A 19,835-nucleotide genomic window follows, 5' to 3' on the forward strand; every position below is an offset into this window, starting at 1 on the left:
GTATGAGCAGGCCCCAGATGTGGCCACAGAGCCTGATTCTGAGCAGCAGCTGCGGGCCCAGATGCGCAAGAACATCACAGAAACCCTGGTTTCCTTGCGGGTCAACACTGTGGATGACATCCAGCAGATCACTGCTGCGCTGGCCCAGTGCATGGTAGGACAGCCAGGCATGGGATGCCCTCCAAATCCCAGGCCCATGGCAGTTGTTGGCTACAGGGATTAGGTGTCCTCCCCTGCCATTGTTCTCTTGCCTTTTCCCAGCATGAGCCCACAGTCTCCACTTAGTGACCCTGTGGGGTGACCCAGGGCAGAAGGAACGCCACAGGTAAAGGCACAGGGACGGGCCAACAGAGATCCTGCTATGTGCCTTCCCTTGGGCCTGTGTTCACATCCCACATACCTGGCATACCAGGTGTGACTTGTCCACCCCAGCTGTCCACTGCTTGTGTTCTGGACTTGTCAGTTGGATAGAGTGAGTCTGATGGGGAGTTGCTGTGCTGAGGGTGGAGAGGGGATCAGTACAGGGACTTAAGAGCAAGGCCAGGTCCTTGGAGGAAACGGGACTAGAGTGCAGGTCAAGGTTGCCCTTTTACTGCATGGCTGAATTTAGACTCAAGCCTGGGCCTTGGTGTCTGCTTTGCTCTTAGTTGTGTGAAAAAACATGCTTAGGTACCAGAGTTGAGATGTTCCCCATGGGTCAAGAGCAACCACCTTAGTGCTTTCAGCAGGGAGGGCCTGGGCGGCCTCACACGGGCAGTGCCTAGCACAGCAGTGTTTGGAGGCAGAGAGGCTGCCTGGCATCCTGGTAGCCATGGGGGCAGAGTCAGCCAAGTGGGGCAGGGGAAGCAGGCACTGTGGGACCGTGTGTGTGGGGTGGGTTTGAACACTGTGTGGGCCCCATGCAGGTGTCCAGCAGAGAGCTTGTGTGCCACTCGTGCCTGAAACAGACGCTGCACAAGCTGGAGGGCATGATGCGCATCCTGCAGGCTGAGACCACCCAGGGCACTGTGACACCCACCACCATCGCTGACAGCATCCTCAACATCACAGGTGTGGACTTGTATCCCCTCGCCTGCCTCCCCCTTGGCCTCTCCTCTAGCCTCCTCATTCAGTGTGCCAGCCTCCTGTATTTGTCTGCAGGTGACCTCATCCACCTGGCCAGCTCAGACATACAGAGCCCACAGCCCTCAGGACTAGGGACTGCGTCGCCCTCATTGATGGTGGCGTCTAAGGCCTACAACCTCTCATCAGCCCTCATGTGTATTCTTATGCGTTCCCGTGTGCTCAATGAGGAGCCTCTGACCCTGGCGGGTGAAGAGATCGTGGCACAGGGCAAGCGCTCAGACCCACGCAACCTGCTGTGCTATGGCAATGCCTCAAGCTCCGGCTGCCATTTCTCCATCCCCGAGGCCTTCAGTGGAGCCCTGTCCAACATCAGTGATGTGGTACAGCTCATCTTCCTGGTGGACTCCAATCCTTTTCCCTTTGGCTACATCAGCAATTACACTGTCTCTACCAAGGTGGCATCCATGGCTTTCCAGACACAGGCTGGCACCCAGATCCCCATAGAGCAACTGGCGAAAGAGCGTGCCATCACCGTGAAGGTGCCCAACAACTCGGACCAGGCTGCCCAGGGTCTCCACGCCCATGTGGGGTCGGCTGTCGTCCAGCCCCAGGCCTCTGTCAGTGCTGTGGTCACCCCGGACAACAGCAACCCCGCAGCAGGGTTGCACCTGCAGCTCACCTACACGGTGCTCAGTGGTGGGTGTCACGCAGGTGTCCACAACTGTGGTTGCTGAAATCTGCCTTCTGCCATGTGGGTCCTGGGGGCCTGTCTGGAGGGCAGTTGGGGCCAAGGACAGCACATGCTTTGTCCAGTATGGAGGCTCCCAGGCCCTTTGGTGGAGGGTTCCCAGGGTGTCCCTGGGTGGATGTCCGACACTGTTCTGCCTGCAGAGCGCTACCTGTCTGAGGAACCTGAGCCCTACCTGGCTGTCTACCTGCACTCAGCACCCCAGCCCAATGAGTACAACTGCTCGGCCAGCAAGAAGATCAGCCTGGAGATGCTCACCGGTACCGACCACAGGCCCTACACCTTCTTCATCGCCCCAGGGTGAGCACCTTCCTCCTACTACAGGACCTGGGAGTGGGCTGTGGCAGGTGAAAGTGGTTTGGTCTGTGTGCCTACGAACATGTGGGCTCTGAGAAAGAGTGGTAGCAGAAGGCTGGGGAATCAGCCAGGTATTGCAGCTAAGGCTAGAACACTCCCTGGCTGGAGTTGGGGCTCTGGACCCAGCAGAGTCTGGCTATGACACTGCCCTGTCCCTGGCAGGACTGGATACCCAGGTGGGAGTTACCACCTGAACCTGACTAGCCACTTCCACTGGTCAGCACTGGAGGTGTCCGTGGGCCTGTATACATCCCTGTGCCAGTACTTCAGCGAGGAGGAGATGATGTGGAGGACAGAGGGGCTTGTGCCCCTGGAGGACACTTCACCCAGCCAGGCCGTCTGCCTCACTCGTCACCTCACTGCCTTTGGTGCCAGCCTCTTTGTGCCACCCAGCCATATCCACTTCATCTTCCCTGTGAGTGGGGCCCTGATTTTCAGTCTCTTCACAGGGTTGAGAGTGCCTGGGTGGGCTCCAGCTCCGTCCTCAGAAGGTGAAGCATTCGAGTGAACCTCCTGGGCCGGCTGGCTTTGTCTTCCCAGGAGCCAGCTGCTCGTGTGAATTACATCGTGCTCCTGACATGTGCCATGTGCCTTGTAACCTACACCATCATGGCTGTGATCCTGCGCAGGCTGGACCAGCTCGATGTCAGCTGGGCCCGCGTCATCCCTTTCTGCGGGAAGGGGGGCCGCTTCAAGTATGAGATCCTGGTCAAGACTGGCTGGGGCCGAGGTTCAGGTGAGGGGAGGTGACTGTGGGTGGGAGACAATGATATCCACCTGGGGTCCCCCAGTTGCAGTCCTGGTCTCTGTCTGGCTGGTTTTTCTCATGGTGGTTACAGTGATAGGTGTCTTAAAGCAAAACTGCTTTCCCAAGTGCTGTGTAAAGGGTTATGTTGTGAATCCTTGAAATGGATATGGGGTCATTCCCAAGAAAGAGAACAGCTCTCAGCAGGAAGTGGGCACTGGTCACCACCGGCAGGCCTAGCTCTGCGCAGTGGTGTGAGCCTCCAAGTTTGTGAAGGCACAAACTGCTAGCCTGTGCAGTGGGGGAATGAGGAGTGTTCTGTGACCTCTGAAATTTATTTGTGAACATCAGAAAACTCTTGCTGTTGTTCATAAATGTACAGGGAAATGTACTGATGTTTTCTTAGTGCACCATAATTTAAAATGTTAGAAACTGGCAGTTAAGTGCCTTGTTTCCCTTTGGAAAACTGTTTGAGCAGTTTCCTTCTCCTTCACCTTCCTGTGTGACCAAGGGTACAGAATGAACATCCTTCTGTGCTGTTGCAGGTGTCATGTTCAAAGTTTGCACTGACTTCTAACATTTCCCTTCATGCTTTCAATATTATGAAAAGAACTCTTGAGAGTTCTTAGAGAATATCGCATTCTCCTGCAACACACCTCCTTTGTGGTGATTGCATCTCTTGTTTATGTGCTGTCTGTCAGCACTCCATTGCTGGGATAAGATACCTGGCATACACAACTTACAGGAGGCGAGATTTAATTTGGATCATGGTTTCAGTCCATGTCAGTTGGCTCCAAGGCAGAAACACCATGGTGGAAGGGCACTGGGGGAGGACAGCTGCTCAGCCCATCATGTCTGGGCAGCAACAGCAAGAGGAGCCAGAGAGGAAAGGGCCACGGACTGATACATTTCCCAGAGTCTGCACTCACGACTACACAGATACACCCAGAAGTGTGCCTTACTAATCTTCTAGGCATCTCTCAAGCCAGTCAAGTTGACAGTAAAGAATGAACATCACACATGGATAAGTCCATATTTGCTAGTGCATTTCACACTGCCCTGTCCAATCTTAGATGGGCCAGTGCAGCGTCCCCGTAGCCATCCCTTCAGCAACTCCATTTATCCTTTTTTGTAAAAAAAAATGTGGTTTTTTGTTGTTGTTGTTGTTGTTGTTGTTTGTTTGTTTTTTGAGACAGAGTTTCCCTATGTAGTACAAGGGCTGGCCTTGAACTCACTATGTAGCCCAGGCTGGCCCTCAACCTATGGAGCTCCTCCTGCCACAGCCTCCCAGGTGCTAGGATTAGAACCATGAGCCACCGTGCCCAGCTTTAATTCACAATTCACTTCCAGCTGGGTGTGGTGGTGCACGCCTGTAATCCTAGCACTCAGGAGGCTGAGGCAGGAGGATCATTGCAAGTTCGAGACCAGCCTGGGCTACCAAGTGAGCTCAAGGCCAGCCTGAACTGCATAGCAAGATCCTGTCTCAAAAAGACAAAAAATTAATTAATTAATTAATTAATTAATTAATTAATTAATTCACTTCTAGTGTTAGTGTTTTTCTCTTTTTTCCCATTTTTGTTTCTTTTATGCATTGCTGAGGCTTGAACCCAGGGCCTCATACATGTTAGGCACATACTCTACCACTGAGCTAATCCCTAGCCCTTTTTATTTTTTATTTTGAGACAGAGTTTTGCTAAATTGCCCAGGCTGTTCTTGAACTTTTGATCTTCCTTCCTTGGCTTCCCTCAGTGCTGCTATTACAGGCATGTGCCAGAACACCCAGTGATTATCCATTTTTCAAAACTCACATGGGTCAGCCAGGTGTGGTGACGCGTTCCTGTAATCTCAGCACTCGGGAGGCTAAGACAAGAGGATCACAAATTTGAGACAGCCTGGGCTATATAATGAGTTTGAGGCTAGCCTGAGTTACATAGCAACACCTTGTCTTGCACAAAAACAGAGTGGATATATCACCAGGAGAGAAGGAGGCCACCTAAGTGTTGAGCTGGTGATTTGTATGTGGTAGAGTTGCACATAGGTGGACAAATCCATATTCACTAGTGAATTTTACACTGCCTGGTCCCTGGCTGTGATCCACCTTTTATCCTACAGTGACTGAGAGGCTGAGGAATGGCAACCAGGTTTTCACTTTGAGGTCACCTGCGGACAGCACACCTTGGTAACCCAGAGCTATGGCTGTTGATACTGGATTGGTGTTTATGTAACAAATAGGGGAAAACTGAAATTTGTATCCATCAGAACTGTGCAGAGTAGGGACTGCCTGTGCTTAAGACCACAGATGAAATAACTTGCCTGGGTTTTGGAGGAGGGGGGCTGCACACCTAGAGTTCTCTTCCTTCTGCCCTCCAGGTACCACAGCCCATGTGGGCATCATGCTATATGGAGCAGACAGCCGGAGTGGCCACAGACACCTGGATGGGGACAGGGCCTTTCACCGCAACAGCCTGGACATCTTCCGGATTGCCACCCCACACAGCCTGGGCAATGTGTGGAAGATCCGCGTGTGGCATGACAACAAAGGTCTGAGCAAGTGTTGCTGCTGCTGCTATTCCTGCACCCTGCTGGTACTCTGGCTCCCTGTGTCCTCCCTCCACCCCCTGTGTCCTCCCTCCACCCCCTGCCAGCTCCCTGGTCCTCATTCCACCACCACCTCCACAGGGCTCAGCCCCGCCTGGTTTCTGCAGCATGTCATCGTCAGGGACCTGCAGAATGCCCACAGCACCTTCTTCTTGGTCAACGATTGGCTGTCTGTGGAGACAGAGGCCAATGGTGGCCTAGTGGAGAAGGAGGTGCTGGCTGCAAGTAAGGCCCAGGGAGTAGGGGTAAGGATGTAGTGGAGGGTGCCCTGCCCTGGGCCTCCTGCAGCCTCTCCCTGCCCTCCTCCTAGGCGATGCAGCCCTATGGCAGTTCCAGCGCCTCCTAGTGGCCGAACTGCAGCGTGGTTTCTTTGACAAGCACATTTGGCTATCCATATGGGACCGGCCAGCTCGCAGTCGCTTTACTCGTGTGCAGAGGGCCACCTGCTGTGTCCTCCTCATCTGCCTCTTCCTGGGGGCCAATGCCGTGTGGTATGGGGTCGTGGGAGATGCCACCTACAGGTAGGTGCCTATGGGGTCAAGGTAGGTGGCCTCCCCTTGCCCAGCTCTTCCTGGCCTCCCAGCTAAACCTGGCCTGCATCTGTCTCCTGCCACACAGCATGGGGCCTGTGTCCAGTCTGATCCCACCAAGTATCGACACAGTTGTCATTGGCCTAGTGTCCAGTGTGGTTGTCTACCCTGTCTACTTGGCCATCCTGTTCCTCTTCCGGATGTCCCGGAGCAAGGTGGGTTGGGACAGGAGTAGAGTGTAGGCCTTGTCATCCAGCTAATAACTGTGCTGTTTGGCATTGTACCCAAAGGGAAAAATCAACAAACCAAAAGCTGATTCTTTGAAAAGGTGCACAAAATTGGCAAACCTTTGGGTAGATTGAGAAAACTCAGATTGTGAAAATCAGAAATGAAAGGGGACATCATTGCCAGCCTTAAACTGATGGGGTGTAGAAGGGAATATCGTGAGCAACTGTGTGCCAACGTGTTAGGTAACTTAGCAGAAACAGACACAAACCACGAAGACCAGCTCAAGAAGAAATAGATGATCCAAGATGTAAAGCAAGAGATTCAATTAGTAATGTAAAAACCTCCCGCAAAGAAAAGTCAGGCCCAGAGAGCTTCAGTAGTGAGTTAAACAGTTAAAGATTAACACTAGTCCTTCACAAAGTCTTCCAGCATATACAAGGGGAAGACATGTGCTGGCACATACTTATCAGCATCTGAGAGGCTGAGGCAGGAGCATTGAAAATTAAGCCGTGTAGGAAATTTAGCAACTTTTGTAAGACCATGTCTCAAACATTTTAAAAATTTATTTATTCATTTATTTTTAAATTTTGAGACAGGGTTTCAGTAATGCAGTTCAGACTGGCCTTGAACTCACTTTGTAGCCCAGGCTGGCCTTGAAATGTGGTGATTCTCCTGCCTCAGTCTCCCAAGTGCCAGGCATGAGCTACCATGCCCAGCTATAAAATGTTAAAAAATTTTTAAAAGGGCTGGGGATGTAGCTCAGTATGAAGGCCTGGATTCAATCCCCAGTACTGCAAAAATAAAAACTACATCTATAAGAGGAAAGAATTTTTCCTAATTTTTCCATGAGGCCAGCACTATCCTGACCCCAAAGCCCAACAAGGACATCATAAGAAAGGAAATAGACTGATGTCCCTTATGAATATACATGCCCAAGCCTGGCATGGTGACTCACATCTGTAATCCCTCAGCACTTGGGAGGCCGAGGCAGAAGGATCACTGTGAATTTGAGGTCAGCCTAGGGTATATAGTGAGTTTAAGACCAGCCTGAACTATGTAGCCTCTGTGTCAAAATGTGTGTGTGTGTGTGTGTGTGTGTGTGTGTGTGTGTGTGTGTGTGTGTATCTTGAGAGCTTGTTTGGAGGTTCTAGCAGGGGAGCACAGCTACTCCTATACTTTGGACCAGCAAACAGTCCTTCATTATCAGGGAGGTCATCCTCTTTGACCCAGTGTGCAGCTTCAGGAGGTACGCACATGGAACTTTGAGAAAGGGGACACGCGCCTAGCCGAATCAACCTTGGTGATCAGTGGGGTGACAGATATTGCAGCCAGATTGCCCTCGTATCCCATACATGTGTATCTTAAGTCCTCAACATTTCACTAATAAAGCAAGTCCCACAGCTTGTAAGAAAGGATTATCTACCATAACCAAGAGGGATTTAGCCCAGGGACCCAGTAAACTATGAGGCATGTGGCTTGTTTACATCATTTAAATTAAGTAAAAGCAAAGGTTCATTTCTTTCTTACTTTTCTTAGCAGTCTTGGGGATGGAATCTAGGGCCTTGTACACATGAGGCAAGTGCTCTGCCACTGAGCTATACCACTATTTCTGTTGTATAAAGGATCATTTCTTTAGTTGCACCAGTCACATATGAACAATATGTGGGGAGCACAGCAAGTGCTCAGTGGTGGAGCTTGCTGGGCATGCATGAGGTCCTGGGTTCCACCCCTAGTAGCACACACATAAAAACAACATGTGGTCAGGATATCATGATAGCACAAACCTGAAACATGCCCATCAATCTAGGATTTTTTTTTTTTTTTTTTTTGAGACAGGGTCTTGCTATGCAGTTCAGGCTGACCTTGAGCTCACTTGTAGCCCAGGCTGGCCTCAAACTCACAACGATCCTCCTGCCTCAGCCTCCCAAGTGCTGGGATTACAGGTGTGCACCACCACATCTGGCATCAATCTCGAATATTATCAGAACTGGTCCAGGCTATCATGTCTGCTCAGAAGTTAGTTTCTTATGCCTCCCTGAGCAGGGCCAGCTGCCTCCACTAACACACCATTTTCTCTCTTCAGGTGGCTGGTGGCCCGAGCCCCAACCCCACAGGGCAGCAGGCACTGGAGCTGGATAGCTGTTTGGATTCATCTGTGCTGGACAGCTCCTTCCTCACATTGTCGGGCCTCCGAACTGAGGTGAGGGTGCTGCAGGTGGAGGCTGGGGCGGACCTAGGCCCTGCCTGAGAAGGCAGGTCCTCTGCCTCTGAGGGTTCTCACTGAGGATGCTCTGCACTTCCCAACAGGCCTTCGCAGGACAAGTGAAAAGTGACTTATTTCTGGATGATTCTAAAAGGTAGGTTGCCTAGGGAGATCAGATGTATAGTACATAGTTCTGTGCCTAGCAGGCCATGTTGTGGGAAGTCAGGCTGCCTGTGTCTTTGTTGCCATACACTGTCTTGGCTCAGAAGCCCTATGTGTCTCTGGTGCACTGCTTACAACGGGTGTGTGTGACCAGACTTGAATCAGGTGTTTGTAAAGATGTGCTTACCTGTGTCACCCACAGCCTCGTGTGTTGGCCCTCCAGTGAAGGCACACTCAGTTGGCCAGACCTGCTCAGCGACCCATCCATTGTGGGCAGCACCCTGCAGCGGCTGGCAAGGGGCCGGACAGGCCGAGGGCTGGGCTCAGAGGAGGACAGCCTCTCTCTGGTTAGCCCCTCCTCACCTGCCAAATACTTCTCAGCATCAGGTGAGCTAGGGTGGGGAAGAAGGGAGACTCCACACTTAGGAGTCCAGAGCTCCTGTGTTGCTGGGCCACCCTAACATCTCCTGTACTCTCCAGATGAAGACCTTATCCGGCAGGTCCTGGCCGAAGGGGCTAACAGCCTAGTGGTCACCCAGGACACCCTTGTAGAAACGGACCTGCTCACTGGCTTGTGAGTACCCACTCCTGGGGGAAAGCGGTCATATTAGGGTGGGGACTGGCCTGGGGAAGAGCTCTGATTTTCATCTCAAAACAGAAATCATGGGCCAAGTTTCAAATAGCCCCATGGTTTTTTTTTTTTCATTTTGAAACCATTTTGATATTTTGAGAATGTGTCAGTGTTTTTGCTTTTTCCAGTTCAGTTAAAAAAAAAAAAAAAAAAAATTCATGTTGAATTACCTTATATTTCTTTTCTCATCCATATTTATTTCAGCACCCACATTTCCTCTCTTTTAACTCTTCTACTATCCAAGCAACCCGGAATTGCTGAGATAGAAACTATCCTAGGACACAGAGAAAGTTCTCTTGAGTTACAGAAAGGCATCCGGATGAGAAATTGCCAATTGATGTAACAGTGTGACACAGGGACACAGCTGTAAGCCTGCCACCCCAAGGCTGCTTCTGAGCCCTGCACAGCCACCTGTCCACATGTGCCGCTGATGGCAGCCCATATTTAATCCTGGGTGTTCAGTTTCTCTCAGATGTCTCCTCGAGGCATGGCAGCTGACAGGGCTAAAGTCTTTGACTCCTTGATTCTCCTCTGCCGATTCCTAGGTGAACCCTGAGCAAATGGTCTCCACTCTTTCTCACTGCGGAGTCTGGCCTCCCCTCCCTCGTACCTGCCAGATGTCCAGGCTCTGCTCAGCCCTCCCCACTCGTCTTCCACCTGTGTCCTCATGGTGATTTGGTCTTCTCTTGATGCTTACCTAGAACTCGGTGTTTAAACAGCTCAGATGGCAGGGGTGTTGGCTGTTGGCTAGAGGCCTCAGTTCCTCACAAGCCTTCCTACCTGATAGCCCGCATCTCCCCTGGAGCCAGCTATCTTGAGAAAGGGAATCATTGCCACAGCACTGGCTACACACTCTCACCTCCAGAGTTTTCTTCTTGGTTACTCCAGGAGGGCTACACAGAAGCCTGATGCGGGTTATGGGTATTGTTAGGACTGTCCCGGTGGTAACCTCCCACACTAGAGAAGGCCATTCACTGCTGCCTAGCTGCCTGGCAGTCTGGACCCTGCTGCTGCCCCCCAGAACACAGCTCACCTTACTTCTTGGAATGTCCTTCCCTGAGGTGACCCCTGGTGCTTCCTTGGTGTCACCTGAACAGAGCCTGCCTTCCTGCCCATGTACATGAAGCAGGAGCTGCCGATGGGTCTGACTGCTCGTATGCACTGGCCCCTGGTGCTTTTGGTGACCGGGCGCGCTGTGAATAGAGGGATTTGGTTCCTCCACATGCATATCCTAGAGCTTGCGGCAGGGCCCAGCATTCAGCAGGGCAGTGATGAACATGTGGGCAGCTGGTGGAGCCAGTGACTTACACTTGCAGCCACAGCTCTCAGGTCATGCAGCCTCGAGGTTGACGCACATGCAGGATAGGCAAGGACACTAAGGCTCTGCTCCTGCGGGCGGAAATGCTGAGATCAATCTTTTTTCTCTTCATCCTATTTTCTACAGTATTTCATATAATTTTTATATTCGGAGAAGTCAGTTTCAAGAAAAACTGTCACCTGACAAGTGATGTATCCTCTACAGGCCCAGTGACAGAGCCAGGTGTGGGGGTTTTCAGTGGCAGGTACACACTCATCTGGGTTGTGCAGTTAGGGCTCAGGGTAGCTGCAAGAAGCATGAGGATGTTTTCCTCAGCTGGTGTCCATCCTGCCTTGCTCCAGCCAGCCTTTCCATTTGTACTTTTGTCTCTATGTCCCCTTCTTCTGTGACAGCATTGGACTTGGGAGGGTCACTGTGGCATGTGGACTCACTGATGTGACACTCTGGTCAGGTGGCTCCTTAGCAGCAGCAGGTCCCTGGGATGTACCATTGGGATCTGAAAGACATGTGTAACTTTCTTTGTCTAGAAGGTAATGTTAGACTGTGTGACCCCAAGGTGGTGCCCTGGCTCTGAGGGGACATGCTCAACCCTGCAGGCAAGGCTTGGGATGTGCTCAGTGGAAGGCCTAGAGCCCTGGCTACCTTGGTGGTGTGAGCAGCTTGCAGGGGCCCCAAGAAGTGATGCTGTTAGGGCATGGTGGAACAGTTAGGACATCTCAGGCCCTGGGGGATGGGTTTGTCAGCAGGAAGCATGGAAGAAACTGACCACGGTGTCCTGAGCTCCTAGCACTATACCCACTTGGTTCAGGCCCTGAGAGGCTGGAGGAGTTGCCCACCCAGCTGAGAGGGCAGGACCACCACTGCCCATCTGGGAAGGGCTCAGAACCCACCCACTGCCCTGCCTGTGCCTAGGTCCAGCATTCCTGGAGAGAAGACAGAGACACCAGCAATGCAGAGGTTTGGGGGCAGTGGGCCTCCTGGCCCAGGCCTGACCTGGGAACAGCCCCCATTGGCCCAGCTCTCCAGAACAGGTACATCTGAGGATCCAGCTATCCCTCAGCCCCTCCCTCTGGGCTGCTAGTTACATGGCTGCTTCTGTGTCCCCAGGACTGGTGGGAGGTCTGCAGAAACGACTGATGCCTACCTGGTGTGCCCCTCTGGCCCATGGCCTCAGCCTACTCCTGGTGGCGGTGGCCGTGGGGGTCTCAGGGTGGGTTGGTGCCAGCTTCCCCCCGAGCGTGAGTGTCATGTGGCTCCTCTCGAGCAGCTCTAGCTTCCTGGCCTCATTCCTTGGCTGGGAGCCACTGAAGGTGAGTTGGGCCAGCAGGGCTGGGGCTGCTAGTCTCAAGCTGTCTGGCTGATGTCACCCTTGTCCTAGGTCCTGCTGGAAGCCCTTTACTTCTCACTTGTGGCCAAGCGGCTGCATCCTGATGAAGATGACATGCTGGTGGAAAGTCCAGCTGTGACACCAGTGAGCGAGCGTGTGCCCCGTGTGCGGCCTCCCCATGGCTTTGCTCTCTTCCTGGCAAAGGAGGAAGCTCGAAAGGTCAAGAGGCTGCACAGCATGCTGAGGGTGAGCTTGGCCACTCTTTCCCGCCTCTCAGCTCCTGGGCAGCACATGTTTGAACCTTGCCTGTCCCAATTCTGTGACCACACAGGGCCCCTCAGCGGGGATACTGTTCCCCTGTCCTGACTCCCTTGCATCATCCTTAACATCTGCTTCTGCCGGGCCTTGCAGGGCCCTGAGCATAGCTGCCATGCCTTCAGTGGCCTGTGTCTTCCACAGGAGGGCATCTTACAGTCTTCCTTAGTGCTGAACACCCTGGGCAGGGGCAGCTGGCTACCCAGCATTCTAAGGCCATGCTCTTGTATTGTGGGCTGGAATCAGCTGACCACCGGGGTATCATTGTCTCCCAGAGCCTCTTGGTACACATGCTTTTCCTGCTGGTGACACTGTTGGCCAACTATGGGGATGCCTCCTACCACAACCACGCCTACCGTCTGCAGAGCGCCATCAAACAGGAGCTGGATAGCCGAGCTTTTCTGGCCATCACGCGGTAGGAATATCCTAGGACACACGTATCTGTTGGTTCAAGGTGGCACTGATCCAGTTGGGCCCATCCCAGCCCCTAGGGAACATTTACAAATATCTAGATACGTTTTTGGTTGTCAGGCCTGGAGGAGGTGCTGCAGGCATACGTTGGGCAGAGATCAGAGAACCCGCTAAGCATCCTGTACTGCACAGGACAGCCTTAGGGTGGAGTTACCTGCCCCCGGTGGGGTGGGGAAGCCATGAGCTGGAGTGTGACTGTATCTGCTGCTGGTAGGTCTGATGAGTTCTGGCCATGGATGTCCCACGTGCTGCTGCCCTACGTCCATGGGAACCAGTCCAACCCTGAGCTGGGGCCCCCACGGCTGCGGCAGGTGCGGCTGCAGGAAGGTGAGCTGGAGGACCCCGTCACCCTTGTTCCTCCTCTTTTCATAGCAGCCTACAGCTGCGTTGTGTTTCAGCTCTGATGCCTATGTCAACTTTACCTGCCTCCTGCCTCGGTTACCTGTCTGTAAACAGAGCGCAGTGTGGGTTGCTGGGAGGGCTCAGGGAGGTCACCTGGGGTCTGTGCGTTCCAGCCCTGTGTCCAGACCCTTCCAGCTCTGGGGTGCACCTGTGCCCAGCTGCAGGAGGCTTCAGCACAGTCGACTATGGCGTTGGCTGGCAGAGTGCAGCCCGTAACGGCTCAGAGACATGGACTTACTCTGTGCCTGACCTACTGGGGTGAGAAGAACCCCTGCAGGTGGGAGGGGGGGTTCTCCAGGGGAGCCCCCTACCTTTTCTCCAACCTGGCTCCCAGGTGCTTGTGAGCCTAGGACCACCTTAACACTGACCGGTCCTACAGCACCTGGTACTGGGGTTACTGCGCGGTGTACGACAGCGGTGGCTATGTGCAGGAGCTGGGTCTGAGCCTGGAGGAGAGCCGCGCACGTCTGCACTTCTTGCAGCAACACAACTGGCTTGACAGCAAGTGAGTGCTGCCTGCCTTGACCTCCCTCCTGGCTCTGCCCCCACCCCAGCCTTTGGACTCTCCAGCCTGCCTCCCCTACCCAAGCTGTCCTGCCTCTGCTCTCCTGTGCGCTTTGGCCTTGCCCTACCCTGCTGACCACACTCTCTACATAGGAGCCGTGCTGTGTTTGTGGAGCTCACACGCTACAGCCCAGCCGTAGGGCTACACGCTGCCGTCACACTGCGCCTCGAGTTTCCTGCCACTGGCCATGCCCTGACAGCTCTCAGCGTCCGCCCATTTGTGCTGCTGCGCTTCAGCACAGGACTGTCTCTGCCACTGCTCACATCGGTATGCACATGCCCTCCTACCACTTGCCCCTCTGCAGCCCTGGGTTACCTCCTTGTTGGGCCCTGCCCCCACAGGTCTCATCCTGTCCGCCTTCCCAGGTGTGCCTGCTGCTGTTCGCACTATACTTCTCTGTGGCTGAGGCGCGAGCCTGGCACAGGGAGGGCTGTTCACATGCCAAGCAGCCTGGGGCCTGGGCACAGTGGCTCCTGGTCACACTGACAGCAGCTGCGGCACTGGTACGTCTGGCCCAGCTAGGCACTGCCGACCACCAGTGGACTCGCTTCCTGCGTGGTCGCCCCCACCATTTCACCAGCTTTGACCAGGTGGCACAGCTAAGTACTGCAGCCCGTGGCCTGGCAGCTTCGCTGCTCTTCCTGCTCTTGGTCAAGGTGAGAGCCAGTTCGGGGGGGAAAGGGCTGGGCCAGACCCTGGAGCTGCGGCTGATGTTCCTTACCCACAGACCGCCCAGCAGCTGCGGTTTGTGCGCCAGTGGTCTGTGTTTGGTAAGACCCTGTGCCAGGCCCTGCCAGAGCTCCTAGGGGCCACTTTGGGCCTGGTTATACTTGGAGTGGCCTATGCCCAGTTGGCTGTTCTGGTAAGTAGCTGTGGGCGGGGGGGGGAGGGGCCTTGGCCCAGGCACACACTCATTCCTGCCCCTGCTCTGCAGCTTGTCTCCTCTTGCACGGACTCCCTCCACAACGTGGTCCAGGCCCTCCTGGTGCTATGCCCCGGGGCCAGGGTCCCCACCTTGTGCCTGGGCGAGTCCTGGCACCTGTCCCCTCTGCTGTGCATGGGACTCTGGGCTCTGCGCCTGTGTGGAGCCCTCAGACTGGGTGCAGTTCTTCTGCGTTGGCGGTACCACTCTCTGCGGGGCGAACTCTACCGCCCAGCCTGGGAACCCCAAGACTACGAGATGGTGGAGCTCTTCCTGCGCAGGCTACGCCTCTGGATGGGCTTCAGCAAGGTCAAGGAGGTGGGTACGGCCCAGTGGGGGGGAGAGGGACACACTCTGGGCCCATGAGCCCAGGGTGCAGTCGGACTGACCGAGCCCCTGTGCCGCCCCCAGTTCCGCCACAAAGTCCGCTTTGAAGGGATGGAGCCACTGCCCTCTCGATCGTCCAGAGCTTCCAAATCTTCCCCAGAGGCACCGCCACCCAGTGGTGGCTCCGACGCTTCGCACCCCTCCACCTCCTCCAGCCAGCTGGATGCACCGAATGCAGGCCCAGGCCGCCCAGGAGCCCAGGGGGAGCCTGAGCCAGAGCCTTCCCGCCTCCATGCTGTGTTCGAGGCCCTGCTTACCCAGTTTGACCGACTCAACCAGGCCACAGAGGATGTCTACCAGCTGGAACAGCGGCTGCAGAGGCTTCAAAGCTGTGGGAGCACCCAGTTTCCTGCATCACCTCGCCCCAGCCCCTCCCCAAGCCCCAAATCAGTCCTGCCCAGCCACCCCGCCCAGGCCAGTCAGGGCATGGACCTAACTACAGGCCCCAGAAGGACACCTCTGTGGGCCAAGAACAAGGTCCACCCCAGCAGCACTTAATCCCAGAGGCCTGGGTCATGCCCCTTCCTGGGGGAAGGCCTGTGGCTTTGCTCTGGTCCCCAGGAGCCAGCGTAGACAGTGCTCAGTATTACCTTCTGCCTCAAGGCCTCAGGCTAGGCAGTATGGCTACACACAGGTTCCCCAGAGAGCAGGCAGGGTGGGTCTGCCTGCCTATGGGCTTCAGCACTTTAAAAAGGCTGTGTGACCAGCCAGGACCCAGGGTCCCCTCCCAGGTCCCTGTGGGAGGACACAACAGTATTGGAACGAGCGAGTACCCAGCCTCCGACTGCTAATTTATTTCCCAAGTCCTCAGGTACAGCAGGGCTGTGCCCGGTGCCACCCCTGGGCAGCCTGCTCCCCTTGCTAAGGAACCAGGCTTCAGGGAGGGTAAGCTGCGCCTCCTATCCTTCACCCCCTAAGTTATTACTTCTTCCCTTGTCCACGTAGCACACTCGCCTCCAGCTACCATCCCATTTTGTGTCTACCGTCAGTAATTTATATGAGGTTAAAATGTATATATTTTTGTATGTCACTTTTCCAGTAGAGCTTAGGGGCCTGGTAGCTAAAGCAGGGCCCTGGGCCCACTGTTGCCAGTGAGGGTGCCAGGGAAGCTGCATCTGCTTTTTGGATCCGAGTCTGGCCTTGGGCAGGTGCTAGATGAATTTTGGGGCCACAGCTCTACCCTGGTATTCCTTTCACCACCTTGGCCTTGTTTTTGTCCCCTGCCTGGAGCTGGGGATAGCACCCAGGCCTGCTGGTGTCAGGTCTGGGTAAGGGACTTGCATGTGGTGAAGGATGCCAGGCAGGGAGGGGGAAGACTCCTCCTGGGGGCTGGCTCCCAGGTTGGGGCAGGTGAGCGTGGGAGGCCTGGGCAGTACCAAGGCACCACAGGTGGGAGAGGGCACATGTCCCCTGAGGGCCCTAGTTATAGCTTTAATCCTGTCTCCAACCCTCCAAAACAGACAAAGTCAAATAAAGGAGCTGTCTGACTGCTACCTGTGCCTCTGTCTCAGCACCAAGCAGCCCCACTTTATTTCATTTATACAAAATACCATCCAGTATCATTGGGGGCAGCCAGGAAGAGCCCTGGGCCCGTGCTCTGCCTCACACAAACTCTGTGAAGTCATCCACCGAGGAGATGAGACGCTTCCGCTGGCCTGTCTCGTAGGTGGGCGTGGGTTCTGGTGGGGCCTGAGCTGAGGCTTTGGCATGGGCTGGGGGGTGCATCAGAGGCAGGCTGGGGTTTGAGTAGTGGGCTTCCTCCCGGATCTAGGGGGAGAGGTAGCTTTAGTGGCAAGCCCAGAAGAGGCGGCACTTGCTCTGCCTAGGCTGGATGCTGCCCCGACGTCCATCAGCTACACATCCCTGAGGGGGCCCCTCCTCCCTACCCGGTGGCGGAGCCTCTTAATGTGGCGGAGCCGAGCAATCCACTTGGAAGGGTAGATGTCCGTTGGGTTAGAGCGGCTGTGGTGCACCTGTGAGGCCATCTGTGGGCCAGAGGGCAGGACAGTGAGTCCTCCAGCCAGTGGCAGCTATAGACCCATATGGGCCTCCAACCTGGCCTCTACTCACATTTGCATGCAGGGCCATCTGGCGGGCCACAAAGGGCAGGTTGCGGTCAGACACAATCTTGGCCACGCTAGTATCCACCAGGCCCTCCATGTCTGAGGAAACACAGTGCTCACACCAGGCTCAAGGCCCTGTCACTCACTGCCTGACCACCCACCCAGGGCCTCACCTTTCCTGCACTGCAGGGACAGCAGGTTGCACTCATAGTCCAGAGGTGTGATGATCACGTGGACAAAGTTGAACTGGCCCTGCCAGACAAGAGACCTGGCATGAGCCCATCCTGAGGGCTCAGGATTCACTGGTGTATCCACACGCTTGTCACCTGCCTGCGGGCCATGATGGCCCACCACACCCGGACCCCAGGGTGGAAACACATCAAGGGTTGTAGGCACATGGATACTGCCTGAGCCCTGGGTCCCAAAGCTCAACACAGAGCAGCAACCCTGAGGCTGACTCCTCCCAAGAGTCTCTTCCCCAGCATGTGCATCCAAGGCTGCCTCCCACCATGACAGAGCCAGGCAGTGTCTCAGTGGGGCACCGCCCTCCTTCCTTGGCTTCTCTTGGAGCCCCTCTTCCCTTTGTTTATTGTGGAAATGTCTCCAGGATGGCCGTGCTAGCCTTCCCACAAGTACCCATTCCCCGCTAGCTTCCTGGCCCAGTGTCCTCCAAGGCTTCTGGTACATTGTGAGTCAACCCAAACACCGTCACTTTAGCCCAGACTGCATGGTCCCAAACTGACACCCACCAACCACAGCTGTAACAAGTTCACTATAACTAAGCCATCTCTTCTCTGACCTCAGCTGGGACATGGGTGACACTGGTGTATACCAACAGCCTGGTCAGAGGGGCCCAGGAGGGGCTGAAGGCCACAGCTCCACAAGGGTGGCTCTAAGCAGACACTAAACACTTGCTAGGCACTGTGCATCTTGCTAGGCACATGTTCAGTGACTCCTGACAAGGGCCACTGTTTAGATGAGAAAACAGGCTTAGAGAGGTTAAGACTTGGGACCATATCATTGCAGAGGATGGCCAGCTTGCTGCCACTGTCACTGACAGCCTCTTCTAGTACACAGGGATGTATGTCAGCTTTATGGCTCATGAAGGAGACCTCAGGATAGACCAGGGGCACCTCTCCATGTGGCCTTGGTCTCTGTTCATCCACAAGGGTGGGGCCTGAGCACCCAGAGACAGAGGCACCACTCACCTTGATGGTGCCAAGCTTGAATTCCTCACCAGAGTCATTGTAGATGATCGAAACAAAGTCATTACCCAGGTGCCGCTTCTTGTCACAGCGGTGCTTGTCCACGTCCTTGGTAGGCATCAGGGTGGCAATGTGAAAGATAGCTGCAGAGGAGTCAGGCTGAGCTGGGTGGTGGGCACCACCCTGGGTGGATGTCTAGGGCTGGGGGTAGGGGGGTCCAAGTCTCTGTGCTTCTACCAAGGACCACCTTGGTTTCTCTGGTGACCGAGGGCCTGCAGGGAGCACCTGACAAGCAGCTCTGGCCTCCTCTCAAGGGCAGAGCCAAAGACTCTGTGCTAATTGTGACCCAGGACACCTCAGTCATTACAGGCTGTGGGGACCACCAGAGACACCTATATACCTTGCATGATGTCGTCATGCCAGCAGTAGGTGAACTGGCCGTCCTCACCGCACACGTCAAGGCCACCCAGGTACACCTTGTCAGGCTGGCAGTCCTTGAGCTCGATGAGCCTGCCCAGGCCCGTCAGGAACTCTGTGTACCTATAGGAGCCATGCTCATTGGAAAGGATGGCCAGCTCGCTGCTACTCTGTGGGAGAGCCAAAGGAGCTCTGTCACCATCCCTGCTTGGTGCAGGGCAACTTCATGCGGACAACTATCCGGGCTGGACTCCCAGGTACCATGGTGGGCTCCTGCCTTCTCAACCAGTCCCACTGTTCAGCCTACAAATGCAGTCAGCCCTGTCTTCCTAAGGCATTCAACTCAGCAGCTCAGCACCCGCTTCCCAGCTTCTTCCTCTCTTGCCTAGATGGTCACTACCCAACTCCAGAGACTCCACACACAAGAGGGATGTTTGCCAAACACAAGGCACATCACAGTGAACTACTGGCTCAGAACCATCCAAGGCCACCTCACTGCCCACATGGTCCCATCTCCCTCCACCTTGCATGCTTACTCTGGGCTGGCTCACCCTGGGGCCTCTGTATTCACTGCTGTAGCACACAAGGGCCCCACGGTCGTTGCTCCAGCTCAGTGAAGGCAAACATGCTAGAGATCAATGATAGAAACAGTCCAGTGCAGAACACATGCCATATGTCCGCCACCACTGCTCTAGCCTATCCCACGACTTTATGTCAGCCTGTCATCTCATGCCTGTGTCACTGACACTCAGACTGGTGCCTGAAACAGGCCTCAGAGGACATCACAAGACTAGGCTCCTAAGAAGAAGAGAATCCAGACCTCTAAAACCAGGAGGGTAGCCAGCAGCCTCACCTGGCCTTCTCCCACGTACAGGACAGCAATCTTGTGGGTGTCATAGGATGGAATCTGGTCAAGCAGCTGCACTGACCGTTCGAAGGACTGTAGACACATGGAATCTGTCTGAGCCCGGGTATTGGCCAACCCTGCTGCCAGCCTGCCCCCCTTGGCCAACCCCACACCCATGCCTCAGACACCCCTGTGGGGGAGGGCAGACATGCCTACCTCATTGGGCAACAGGATGGGTTTGTTGGACTCGTCCCCAAAGAAAGGTGAATGGTACAGCTGCAGGAACACAAAGCTGAGGAGCAGCAAGGGTGAGGGTGGGCCTCGCCACA

General features: G+C 54.8%; 2 protein-coding genes and 1 long non-coding RNA gene across 9 annotated transcripts in view; 1 reads left to right on the top strand and 2 right to left on the bottom strand.

The window, feature by feature from the left end:
* Pkd1 (polycystic kidney disease 1 (autosomal dominant)) overlaps positions 1-16,467 on the top strand; it is a gene marked incomplete at its 5' end in the record, with an annotated part of 45,823 nt that extends 29,356 nt beyond the window's left edge. Inside the window, 26 exon segments of the mRNA XM_013517656.1 lie at positions 2-154; positions 906-1,050; positions 1,141-1,761; positions 1,957-2,113; positions 2,333-2,585; positions 2,711-2,906; positions 5,286-5,456; positions 5,595-5,738; positions 5,824-6,034; positions 6,132-6,258; positions 8,355-8,471; positions 8,579-8,628; positions 8,839-9,023; positions 9,117-9,210; positions 11,498-11,616; positions 11,693-11,895; positions 11,964-12,158; positions 12,503-12,642; positions 12,913-13,025; positions 13,214-13,358; positions 13,480-13,605; positions 13,758-13,932; positions 14,031-14,321; positions 14,393-14,527; positions 14,600-14,905; positions 14,999-16,467. Of these exon segments, the coding sequence (XP_013373110.1) occupies positions 2-154; positions 906-1,050; positions 1,141-1,761; positions 1,957-2,113; positions 2,333-2,585; positions 2,711-2,906; positions 5,286-5,456; positions 5,595-5,738; positions 5,824-6,034; positions 6,132-6,258; positions 8,355-8,471; positions 8,579-8,628; positions 8,839-9,023; positions 9,117-9,210; positions 11,498-11,616; positions 11,693-11,895; positions 11,964-12,158; positions 12,503-12,642; positions 12,913-13,025; positions 13,214-13,358; positions 13,480-13,605; positions 13,758-13,932; positions 14,031-14,321; positions 14,393-14,527; positions 14,600-14,905; positions 14,999-15,472 (5,046 nt within the window).
* Positions 9,444-11,491, bottom strand: LOC106149291. Its single transcript, XR_001235359.1, has 2 exons — positions 10,576-11,491; positions 9,444-10,460 (listed from the first exon to the last, which is right to left on the bottom strand). It is a non-coding gene; the product is annotated as an uncharacterized LOC106149291 (long non-coding RNA).
* Tsc2 (tuberous sclerosis 2) overlaps positions 16,446-19,835 on the bottom strand; it is a 38,623-nt gene continuing 35,233 nt past the window's right edge. For all 7 annotated transcript variants that reach the window (XM_013517660.1, XM_013517662.1, XM_013517661.1 and 4 more), the window contains 8 exons: positions 19,723-19,798; positions 19,513-19,599; positions 18,643-18,829; positions 18,246-18,385; positions 17,211-17,289; positions 17,045-17,136; positions 16,861-16,959; positions 16,446-16,741 (listed from right to left, as the gene is read on the bottom strand). In XM_013517660.1, coding sequence (XP_013373114.1) covers positions 16,577-16,741; positions 16,861-16,959; positions 17,045-17,136; positions 17,211-17,289; positions 18,246-18,385; positions 18,643-18,829; positions 19,513-19,599; positions 19,723-19,798 — 925 coding nt within the window. In that variant the 3' untranslated portion in view covers positions 16,446-16,576. The remainder of the gene's footprint in view (positions 16,742-16,860; positions 16,960-17,044; positions 17,137-17,210; positions 17,290-18,245; positions 18,386-18,642; positions 18,830-19,512; positions 19,600-19,722; positions 19,799-19,835) is intronic.

Source organism: Chinchilla lanigera, unplaced genomic scaffold (assembly GCF_000276665.1).
Source record: "Chinchilla lanigera isolate Chin_1 unplaced genomic scaffold, ChiLan1.0 scaffold00041, whole genome shotgun sequence".
Taxonomy (NCBI): domain Eukaryota; kingdom Metazoa; phylum Chordata; class Mammalia; order Rodentia; family Chinchillidae; genus Chinchilla; species Chinchilla lanigera.